The following is a 12,580-nucleotide window of genomic DNA, read 5'->3' on the forward strand; positions in this document are numbered from 1 at the left end:
AATCAATAGCAGTGTGGAGTGGAGAGCTGCGGGAAGCTCTTCCGGAAAAATAGTTCAGTTCATAGTCGGAATAGGATGGAATAGGAGAGATCAGAGATACTGGAAGAGAAGTACGAGTATGCAGAAATACAGTATGCAGTAGATACAGTAGATACAGTAGATATAGTAGATATAGTAGATATAGAAGTGGAAGTGGCAGCGCACGTCTGGCTCAGTTATGCAGAAACTATGGCGAACCTCATTGCTTGGAGACTGGCTGACGGGCTTTAATGTTACCCCAAATATGTCCTTAGCATCCTTCGGCTGAGAATTGTCCAATGCAACGTGCGCCACATTTCTCCTGTTTGCTTTCGGTATTTGGTATAGTGTCACGCCGGACTGCATTAAAAAACAGAGTTAAACTTTTTACTTCCAACGGCTGGTTCTCGGCCACAGAGACACGAGTTCCAGTTCCAGTTCCAGTTCCAGTTTCAGTTTCAGTTCCATCCCATCATTAACAAAATAAAATGTCTGCGTGTGTATGTTTTGTAACTTTGTTTGTGTTAGGGATTGGGCATGACCCCGAATTCCATATATGTATATCTTCCATAATTAGCACTATTTTGATGCGTTTGGAACAAGAGAAACACAACTATGTACGTACTGTGGGAGTATTACATGTTATTAGGAGGTGCTTGGACCAACAATGGCAACGGCAATGGCAATGGAGCAACGGATCTTCCCACCAAGCAATCTGCACATGAATATGCAAGTACATGAATATGGCGTACGCACGTATAGATAGGTATGTACGTTTATAGCCCATAACATACATATTAATGCCCCGTCAGCTATAATTATAAAATGAAGTCAGCCACATACGGATGGATATATAGCCTCGAGACGGATGGACTAGAAATACGACTAGAAGAGCAAACCGAATAACTGACCCACAGGGCCGATCCAGAATCCCCCTGGGACACGAGTATGCAAGTACACAAAGTAATTTAAGCTATACAACAGTTTGAGTATTTCGTAAATATTCTGTGTTTCGTTATCCAAACGCACCGAAAATGGGTCAATTTGATTTTATAGTTATAGTTTTATAGGGCAATGATTAAAGTGGCAACGATGCTGATTGCGCCAATAGCTTTTGGCGGTTATAACCATCATCGGAATGTGAATATCGCACTCAAAACGCCACTCAGTAATGGAGCATGTGGAGCATGCGTTGAAAACGGAATACGGAAAACGGTAGAGTGGAGTGGAGTGGAGTTGAATTGAGTGGAAGTGAAGCATTTACTAACCGTTGTCTTCGAAGCGAGCATCTGGGATGATGAGGCTTGGTGCTGTGTGCGTTCTACTTGTACGCTCATTTCAGAATGCTGATGTACTTCGTAGTTCTCTTGGCTATGGGAGAAACTCTTTCGCTTGACCTGTTCAATGGTGGCCATCTGCTGTTTAATATCTAGCTGCTCAAGCGCGACCTCGACCTCGACCTCAACTAGTACAACCTCGCCTTTGACATTTTCTTGCTTTCGTGTTACTTTCTCCGCCTGTTGTGATCCCAGGTTTGTCCTCTGATCCTCTTCTACTATTACAGCTGGTACATTTTCAGATTGTTTTTTACTCTCAATTACCTTTCGTTTTTTATCGGTTTCATCTTTCTCCTTCTCCTTATCCTTATCCTTCTCCTTTGCCTTCTCCTTGTCCTTGTCCTTTTCCTTCGCCTTTTCCAATTCATCTTTCTTCTTGTCTTTTTTCTCCACAGTGATTTTACATGATGACTCATCCTTACCGACTTCGTTAGTCACAACGACCTTGTAATTCGACGTGTGCTCTGACCTGGCGCTGCTGAATGTGAGCCGCGCGGTGGTGCCATCAAATGTGGTGGTGATGTCCTTGGTTTCTCGCACTAACGTACTCCCCTTGTACCATTCCAGTTTGCACTTGCGGTCGGACTGTGCCAGGGTGATCAGCAGTTCAAAGGTCCGCGACTCGGTGACCTTCTGGTCGACGAGCTTTCTTGCAATTTCCGGCTTGGTCGGCTTACGCTCCTCCTCGGGAATGTCAATCAGGTTGACTATCTGCGACACAGCCTCGCCCTTCTCGTTGCTGGCTACCAGCTTGTAAGCGCCCTTATCACTTTCCTCCACCTCGTTGATTTCCAGTTTGACCGCAAACTCGCCATCTTTGGTTTGCTCCACCAGATAAACGTGGCGCTTGCTCTCCACTACGGTGTTTGTTTCCTTGTACCAGGTGCACTTGGGCTCGAATTTCGACGCCACTATACACTCTATCACCACAGTTCGTTTCTTGATGATCTTGATGATCTTTGGCTTGTCTTTGATAACGGGAACAACTGCGAAGAGTATAGAAGAGAACAAGGTGGTGGGGAAAATAAATAGCGAGTATGCCACAGACAATATACAATACAATTAATTACTATTGGTAATTGTACATCTACCTACTTTCTATGTTGAGGGTCAGGTTCGCGTTCAACTCGCCCAGCGTGTTCTTTATGTTGCACTTGTACAGGCCGGAGTCCTCTAGCTGGGGATCCACCAATTCCAGTTTGATGTAGTACTGGTCCCCCCGCTGTTCCATTGACATTTTTATTTTGTTGCTCTCCTTTATCACCTCGCCATTGCGGAACCAGACGATGTCTGGCTTTGGATCGGCCTTCACCTTGCACTCCATAATCACAAGCTTGCCATTGTTTTCGGATATAATGCGAGGCTTTTCGATGAACGTGGGCCCCTCGCCCTCGGGCTCGGGTTCAGCTTCAATATTCAGGTTGAGATTGGCGTTTGATTCTCCATATTCGTTTTTAACGTTGCATCTATATGTTCCACCGTCGGTTGCCCCGGGATCCTATACGCAGGTGAAAGAATTGAAAAGATTTAAAAGAGTATTGAAGCCAGACTCGATTCGCTAGCTGTAGACTTGAACCTTTATTTCCAACGTCAATTCGTAAGTGTCCTCCGCAATTACAGTAGTATTTATTTTGATCTTTTTGCTCTTCTCCACCAAGTCCTGGCCCCTATACCACGTGACAGTGGGCTCTGGCTTGGCCTTGCACTTGCACTTCATGGTTATCAAAGTGCCCGACTCATTCGGTATTATTCTCGGCTTCTCAATGAAAGATGGCGCGAACCCGTTGGCATCGCTTGCACCTAAATTAAAGGAACGACATTAAATCACCATAAATTGTTCGCCTTAAGGTGTACGCGTACGGGGTGAATACATATGTGGATATGGAGAGAGCTCATGTGAATATTAGTGGATATCAAGCTACGAAGTTGGGGCTAGCTGTCTTTGTTTTTGTGTCTTTCCGTGATAGCCGTGGGGCGAACTGGGGGATAAATTCTACTCACAATACTTTCAATAGAAAAGTCATTAACCAAATACATAAATGTACATAAACTGCTAGTACATACATAAAGGCAAGAGCACCAGTCTGTGCTCAATACAGATGCGGATGCTTTCACATAGGGAAAAACATTTACATATGCATATGTAAGCAGATAGATAGTGGGTTGGGCGACTCTAATCATACTCAGACCAAGGGGAACAACGAGAAGGAACGTGTGAGTCGCTTCTGGGGACGCGACTCTACTTATACCCGTACTCAGTCAGTATATACATTTTTGAGCTTAGATTTCTTAGAATTTTAAAATTAAAAAAAAAAAATTTACATTTTACATTTGCCACATCTCTTATCTACATCTACATCTACAATGTATATTTTACATCTAACATGTAGATTATAGATGTACCATTCTATGTAGAATATCAAATCCTCCGCTATGGGTTGCTCGCGCACTGAACGAGGCAGAGAATGAGTAGCGTGTCTCTGGCAGGGGGAGGCGGAGGAAGCAACTGAAAATGAATTCCTTCGTTCTGGCTATAATTATGATCCGATCTGATTCAGATTTTTATCGTTTTTAGTTTTATCGTATCTTTAAAATTGTGCCTGCCACAGATTTTCGTCCTTTGTGGGGGCGGAAGGGGCGGGGCGAAATGTTGAAATACACTTGTAGCAGTGCGATATCACATGAGTCTGGAAAACAAATTTGGTTACCCTAGTTCTTATAGTCTCTGAGATCCAGGCGCTCAACAAGACGGACGGACGGACGGACGGACGGACAGACAGACATGGCTATATCGACTCGGCTATTGATGCTGATCAAGAATATATATACTTTATGGGGTCGGAAACGTTTCCTTATCTGCGTTACACACATCCACTTTTACCACAAATCTAATATACCCCTTAACTTTTTTTTGTTTACGGGTATAATAAGTGTAAGTATTATGCAGGCAATGGGCAATAAAGTAAATGAGGACTGGGCGCATTATTGGGCATCGAACTTAAGTTTCTACTGTGAAAAATTGATAAAACATACGATTATTAACTAGCGTGCATAACAGAAAAAGCTTTGGCGTGGGTAGACTGTTGGATTTCTAGAAGAGGTTGGCTTGACGATTAATTAGGTTCTGGAGCGGAATGCGTGAGTTCACAATGATTAAAACATTACACAATATTATGCATTCGTGGTACATGTGCATTTCATTCTTGCATTTTTCCCTTTCATTTCTCTTGTTTTCTGTTCGGGTTACACTATGGCAAAGTACATACAATTTGGCATTTTGCTTGTAGAAGGATGTTTTATATATTGTAATTGTAATTGTAACGGTAGGAAGTAAGTACTTAAGGAGATGTAATACGAGTAAGTAGTACCTTGGAAGTTAAGCGCTATGTTTGCATTGCTTTCTCCATACATATTTATGGCGTTACAGCGATAGTTTCCTCCATCCTCTTTTGTGGGATTCTGGATCTCCAGAGTAAGAATGTAACTGTCTTTGGTTATGGCCTTGCGGGTCATTTTGGTTCTTTTGTTGTCAGAGATTTCCTTATCGGAACAATACCAGATAATGTCCGGAACTGGATGTGCTTCCAATATGCATTCCATGATGAGTATGTCCTCCTCTTGGCGGATCGTTGGCTTTTTTGGAAAACGTGGCGACTTGCCGTCAGGGATTCTGCATAGAGTTAGAAGTAGTAGTAGAACTATCGAACGATACATTTGCTTATCTACAATTGTTGAGGCTTACTTTTTTGAGCCGCTTTCAAAATTTAAATTTATTGTAGCGACGCCAAGGCCGTGCTTATTCTTCGCCTGCGCCCGATATTCACCCTGGTCTGAGGAGACAACACTACTTATCTCAAGACATGCCATATGGTAAAGTTTCTGATCCATTGCTAATGACATTTTGTAGCGTTTGCCCTCACTCAGCACAGTTTCTCCGTGGGACCTTTGTGCACATGAAGAAAATGTTTGAATTTAAACAAGGGTATTCTGATATATGTAATTAACTATTTAATTCAGTTGCAATTGTTTTATGATCATCTACAACACAACCACGGATAGTATAACAGGGACTTTAAATGGAGTTCGTTTCCATTGGTTCCATTGGTTCCATTGGGTCCATCGGTTCCATCGTTCCACAGTTTTGTTTACTTATCCCTGTTGGTGTGTGCGTGCATGTGTGCTATTATTATAATATTCATTTGTATCCGTACCATGTCACTGTGGGCGTGGGATCTCCAACACATCTACACTCAAACGTTACATTTCCCCCATCTTCGCTCTGACGTATTACGGGTCGTTCGGTAAAGGTTGGCTTTATGCCTTCGGCACTTGCGGGCACGGGTGCTTCGTCGCCTATGAAGTTGAAGTTTCCGTGTTACATAATTTTTATTTTATTTTCTTTTACATATGATAAGTAGGCCAAGATCCAATAAGAACGAGTACTCTACAGGTCAGTGCAGGGCCTGGTCAGGGCAGGGTCTGGTCTGGTGTGGTGTGGTGTTAACTTATTACTAAATACATCATTCGAATATCCAGAAGGATGTCTTCTTCTTTGTCCGAACTTTCACTGGTTTTCCATTATGCAGGGCAATGTCTGTACGATACGTTCTCAAGGGAATTGCCGAGCAACCAACCAAGCAATCACTTCTTTTTGTTGTTGTTAAATACATACATACATGTGTATGCATACACGGGAAAATACCGACCCAAAAAATGGTATCAAAATAATAGATAGGCACTCTAACTCGATTAGTAGTAAAGTAAGTAGCTGCAGCTTGAACGAAACCCAGTAACAAATCCGTTTGATGTCCCAAAAAGCTCAGGAAGTAATACATAATTTGAGTGGCTATCAAATTACCAAATAATTAGCAAAGCGAGCTCAGAACGATTGCAAGTAATTGGTATTGCGCATTGCATTGCCATCTATAATTGCACATTAATAGATGAACACAATTATATGTATGTATGTATGTCTATGTATGTATGTGGGGAAACGAATAAGACACCTATCATACGGTATCTGTATGAAACGATACCACACACTGCACGTACATATATACATACATATGTATGTGTATATGTGTATATGCATGTATGTAGAACGTAAGTAACGCGGCAGTGAGAAGAGCGCATTACTCATGGCAGAGGAGTACCCGTTCCGTTCCGTTTCGTTCCGTTCTTATTAGTGTGAACAAATTGAATGGAGTATAGATGAGACATGAGATATGAGACATGAGTTCACGTCACGTTCACTGGGATCATGATCATACTCGTATAACGATCACTTACTGTCGAAGTTGAGGCTTATCGTTGCATTGCTTTCGCCCAATTCGTTTTTTGCATTCACTTTGTATTTGCCAGCATCCTCAACTGTAACATTTTGTATCTCAAGTGTTGCAAAATATGAGTGGACGTCCTTGTCAATGGTGAGCTGGATAGGTGGAGAAAAGGCAATGCATTCAATGTGGGGTTTTGCTATAGATCCGGTGAGGCTTTGCTCCCAAGTACTTATTATAGGATCATGCCATCATACCTTGTGCCGCGGCGATTCCTTGACTTCTGCTCCATTGTGGAACCAAGTAATGTTTGGCAATGGATCTGCGTTAACGCGGCATTCAAATAAGAGACGTTTGCCATCTTCTTCCTGTCGTATTGCGGGTTTTTTCGCGAATGTCGGCGCGAAACCGTCGATTTGTCTGCAGGGTAAGCAAATGGCCCATTTAATTACGTTTGTAACACTAATACGATAGCAATACAAATTATGCAAGAGAGCGAACAATGAGATGGAGATGGGAAGAACATGCGGCACCGACGGAGGGATCGACCAGATTAGTAATTAACATTACTATGGATAATATACATATCTATGAAAATGGAAATGGAAATCGAAATGGAAATGGAAATGCATATGATCTGGAAAGGTTCCCCCCTGGACATCACTCATACACCACTGTATAGCATAGCTCCCCTTTAGTCACAGATATGCCGACATTGGATCTGTGGCTGGTTTTGTACTCACCCTTCGTTTTCAAGTAGGGAAAACTTACCCACTTGTTAAATAGACCGAACGAAACCCCCCAATTCAATTAGTATATTGAGCATTGTGGAAACGAAAAAAATAAAGAAGAATTTCATCACTTTAGGCATTCTGTCATGCAAAAGATCTCTCGAAAATGTAAACCCTTCATGAAAATGCCTCGGGCAGCCGCTTTCTGCACCTCGATCATAACTTACCATTGGGATTAAGCAATTCGTTTAATGCCGAAGTCGAGGTACAGAAAGGGATGCATTTTTCCGAGGCACTTTGTCAGGTGTCAGGTGTCAGAGGTCAGAGGTCGTTGTCTATTTATGGCATGGAACTATTTCCCATAAATTTACATTGTACATTGTACATACTATATAGAGCATATGTATGTACATATGTTTGTTAAATCATTGGCACTCAAAATGTGCAGTTAAACATCATTCAATGCAAATAAATTCAAGTACGAGAATTCGTGGGGGAGGATCAATGTAAATCTGTTGGCATTGCATTTATCATAACAGACTTAAGTCATTTGTAAGTCGTATAGCCAGCGAGGGGATTGTTGCTATGTCCTATTCGGGTTAAGCTGAACTAAATTAAACTGAACCGTGACTGAAACCCGTGTTACTTGAACTCTGAAGGGACTTTGGTTTGGTATTAAAGCGTCTGAGGAGGCGGCGAAAGCGGAGCAACAATTTATGATTATTAGGCAGCAAAGGCGGACTATTGCTAACGCATGAGGGTTGGCTTACTTTTCTTTGGGTTCGTCGGCAGCTAAATAGTGTAGGACCGCCAGAAAACAAAAAAGTTAATTATTCAACAAATATTCAACAATATTGCAAATAAAAAGTCCCTCCTTGTGGACACTTTTGCATAATTATTTGGCCTGTTGCCTTGACTTGACTGACTACGAGTGCATACATATGTATATGTATGTATATGTATACGTATATGCATAAGTATGTATGTACAGATGTGTGCTCCTCTACGAATCCTCACAGGTAATCCCTGTACTCTCAGGTAATCTCCACTCTCACTGGAAACTGTTTTGAGAGCTGGAGGAGCGCATCGTACAATGTACATGCATGTGCACACACGTACATATGTATCTCGAGTATCTCTGCATCGCGCTTCTATGATGTGCTGTGAATACTTATTATCGAAAGTTCTACTCACGTGTGAAATTTAAGTTAATTGAAGCAGATACTTCGCCCGACTTGTTCTTGGCCTTGACTTTGTAAAGGCCCGCATCGGTTTCTACCACATCGTCGAGCTCTAATACTACCGTAAATTTATTATCTCCAACGGGTTGAATTTTGAATTTGGTCCGGCCATCCTCCACTAATTTGTTGTCACTGCGAAACCAATCAATGTCCGGCTTCGGAGATGACAATAACTGGCACTCAAATATCAATCGATTGCCATCATCCTCCTGATGCAGCTGTGGCTTTTTGACAAAGCTGGGAGCGAAGTCTTCAGCCACCCCCATGCTGAGGGTTTTCGTTATGCTTCGTCTTCAACGGCTTTGGCTCTTAGGCTCTATAGGAATTAACACAAAAAATATACGTATCAGCATAAATATACTAAATATACTCGCAATATTAAGCCATAATTAAATAATGCATTTTTTATTTCGCCATTCCGCCCGCAGCAACACTGGTCTCGCAGAGCCACCAAAATGGAGGCGCCCGTAAACGTAAACATTTGAAACTGGAACATTTGGCGGTACTCCCTCCAGTTTTCAAAGGTTACGATCACGAATATCATGTACTGATCGATGACGAATCAGAATAAGGGGCAAAGTACAAACTATATGTACATACATATACATATGTACATATATATTTTTGTTCTTTTTTTTTTCTTATTGTCTACCCAAGCAAAGGGGACATAGCCGAATAGCTGCTGATTTCTACATCTGCATGTACATATGTATGTACATACATATGTACTTCATATTGGACTGGGCTTTAAGGAATCAGTCGGTTAATGTTGTTTGAAAGCAAATGGACAGACAGACATTCAGATAATTTGAAGGATTGGAACGTGGATTTGGTTGGCAATAATTTGAGTATGCGTTTCAATTTATGATTAAGCACGCTGTTTAACATATGTAACATATGTATGTATGTATATATACTATGTATGGGGTATGTAAAAATACATGTAAATCTGTTTGGTGCATATCGCGAGAATGAAAATTCTGTGCAGCTTCGCTGCTCTTCGTACAAACTGTATATGCATGCATACATATGTACATATGTATGTATGTAGATTTCGGCAGGCAAACGAAACGTTGCGTTATTCTGTTCTGTTGCGCACGTCTCACCATATTTTGGAAAATGGAAATTCGATCGCCTTTCACTCAGTCAGCATAAATGTTGTTAATGGAACAAACGAAAATCCATGTATTGCATGTTTATTTTTAGTCATTCGCAGTCACCGGCTGTATGTACATACATACACATAGTTTTTATATGTATCTATTTCGAGTGTATGTACATATATAATATATGTATATATATAAATGGGCAAGTGTTCACCACACACACACACACACACACACACACACACAAGAAAATATACATAAGAATGCAGGAACAGAAGAACTATTCGAATTGTTTAAATGATGATACATTCGACGACACGCCAGTCTAATTTTGTATGGCAATTGGATTGGATGCTTGGGTTTGGTTTGCTTTGGTTTTAGTTTATATTTTTCAGTCTCTGTGGCTTCTTTTTTTTTTATTTTTATTTTTCTTCACATTTTGAATTGGATTTTTTCCTTTGGTCTATTTTTAAGATCGACAACACACCGTTACACAATGCTACCAACAGACACTACTCTAAACTTATCATACATATGTACATGTATGTATATGTATGAAGATATATGTATATAATTGGAATTAAGAATACACACACACACACATGTAAGCAAGGATGTACATGTGTGTACGTATATGTATATATGTATGTATATGTGTGTATATACGGGTTTCGGTATGCACTGGCCAACACACTAACAGGTCAGACGACCTGTGATCTTTTTTCCGTTTAATTTTCAGGTAACCTCAAGCTCGCGTCTCCAATCAATCAGCAGTCATATTTTTACTGTATATTCACTTATGTATTATTTTTATACACTATTCAGATATCCATATCCATATCCATTCGCTGTATACATGCATACATATGTATGTACATACATACTACATATGTAGGTATGCATGTGTATTTTTGAAATTTTTGAAATGAGCAATCGTCCTTTAAATAACGCAACAACGCAACCAAGTTTTACCGAAAACACGCGCACTATGTATATTTAAATATTAAATACATATTTATGTATGTATGTACATATGTACATATCTATGTATGCATGGGCTGGCTGTTATGCTACCGAACATAACAGACAGACACAGGCTTCTCGTTCGGTTGAAGGGACCAAAAAACTAATGGCTACGAACCCACACTACACACATACATATGTACATATGATATGTATTGCATGCACATGCACACAGTACATACGGTACGGTACATACAGTATCAATGCAAGCATACAAATCAAATAAAGGTTTTTATAGCAGGGTACTACTATTCGATGTATCGATGTATCGTAGGTATGTAGGTATGTAGGTATGTACGTACAACTAGACTACAGATAACACAGGGCGAGCACAGCACGAATTTATTCCTTCTGAGGAAACGAAGCGAACTCCACGGGCGTTAGTCTATTACTATCTGCTCCGAATAATTTGTGCTCTTGATCTGCATCGGACATGTACGCCGGATCCGCCAGCCAGCAGTGGCAGTGGCAGTGGGTGCAGAGCGCAGGCGCCAATAGCTGTGGCCAAAGACTCGACTCGTAAGTATGAAGGCATTCCCCTCGGAAATGAATGGGGTATTCTTGCCATAGCGCTGAAGGGGTATCATCTTCGAGTCCATAAATTGGATGTGCATATGCATACGAGTACTAGTACTTGACCAGGAGCTCAGTACATTCCAACTGGCGAATTTCAGGGGATTTTCACTGTGCTGCAGAACCAGAACAGGAATGGAACAGGAACAGGCAGCAGTACGAAATGGTAAATCAAAAAATCAAATATTCGAGGGTGTTTACAGGCCGATACGCAAGGGGCTTTGCTTTGCTTTCTTGTTTCATTTATTTCATATTGTTTGAAGAGTTCTCCTTGTGGAATTTGTTCGGCTTTCAACCAGCAGAAAATAGAAAATAAAATCTATTTCATGTACATATGTGTTTGTATGTGTATGTGTATGTGTATGTAATGTGCATGCGCATGTCTGAGCATCTCTCAGTGTGTTTGATAGTATTCGTAATTATCATGTACGAAATGGCACAGCACACATACCCACATGCCCACATACCGCCACATACCCAACCCATTGGGTGGGTCATACACATGTCACAAGTACTTACCGCTCGATACAACTAAATCATCGTCGAATGGATTTGGATTTAGAAACAAATACTAGAAGCCGAATAATTATAGAAATACTTTTTCATATTTATGACATTAAAATGAGCTATCTTTAGACGACTATTTTGAGCGTCTGTGAATACCATCCTCTCCCAAGGCATACACCAGCAAGCAAAGTACATCACAGCAATTACGTTAGCTTTCCCCAAATGATTTGGTGAGTAATTAGCTTTAGTATTTCATTTAAACACGCTATGTATATGTGAACGTAAGACTTATATCCTTGTCTGTACTGTATCCCAGTCTGTACTATGCGCCTATCTGTCTGACATATCCTCTCCACAGGAGTACTGCTAGTCGCCCCACAGCTACTTCATGCTTTAATTAATTTGCACGCAGGGCACAGTAGGCCAAGTCGTAGCCGCAACCCTCTGGCCTCTGATCAGTGATCACCGAAATCCAACTAAACTGTCCTTGTCGGAAAGGATGTCCGGTTCGCTCGTCCCAAAGAAGAGGCTAGTGACAGATGGGGGAGGGGACACTTTGATTCCTGGCACCGGGATCGAATTTGAAATTCCCATCCAATGTACCCCTCTACTCCGTACACTCAGATCTCCGCGAGTATTGCCGCATACACATACATGATTCCTCTTTTTAAAGTTATTTATAATTTTGATGGACCGTGAGTACGATTGAAGCGCACTCTCCGCCGTTCGCCGTTCGCCGTTCGCCGTCCGCCGTCCGCCGTGCAATCG

General features: G+C 41.3%; 1 protein-coding gene across 6 annotated transcripts in view; it reads right to left on the reverse strand.

Moving 5' to 3' along the window:
- The window catches only part of LOC111070845 (twitchin), a 52,319-nt gene extending 41,178 nt beyond the window's left edge, over window positions 1-11,141 (reverse strand). For 2 of the 6 annotated variants that reach the window (XM_022361813.2, XM_022361815.2), the window contains exons 1-11: window positions 11,035-11,141; window positions 8,557-8,919; window positions 7,375-7,405; window positions 6,889-7,051; window positions 6,645-6,786; window positions 5,567-5,708; window positions 5,098-5,298; window positions 4,724-5,025; window positions 2,932-3,155; window positions 2,451-2,853; window positions 1,620-2,341 (exon numbers count right to left, since the gene is read on the reverse strand). In XM_022361813.2, the coding sequence (XP_022217505.2) occupies window positions 1,620-2,341; window positions 2,451-2,853; window positions 2,932-3,155; window positions 4,724-5,025; window positions 5,098-5,298; window positions 5,567-5,708; window positions 6,645-6,786; window positions 6,889-7,051; window positions 7,375-7,405; window positions 8,557-8,869 (2,643 nt within the window). In that variant the 5' untranslated portion in view covers window positions 8,870-8,919; window positions 11,035-11,141. The other 4 variants (XM_022361817.2, XM_022361816.2, XM_022361812.2 and 1 more) reach the window with 3 other exon arrangements.
- Between the last annotated feature and the right edge of the window lie 1,439 nt (window positions 11,142-12,580).

The sequence above is a fragment of the Drosophila obscura genome, unplaced genomic scaffold (genome assembly GCF_018151105.1).
Source record: "Drosophila obscura isolate BZ-5 IFL unplaced genomic scaffold, ASM1815110v1 contig_187, whole genome shotgun sequence".
NCBI lineage: Eukaryota > Metazoa > Arthropoda > Insecta > Diptera > Drosophilidae > Drosophila > Drosophila obscura.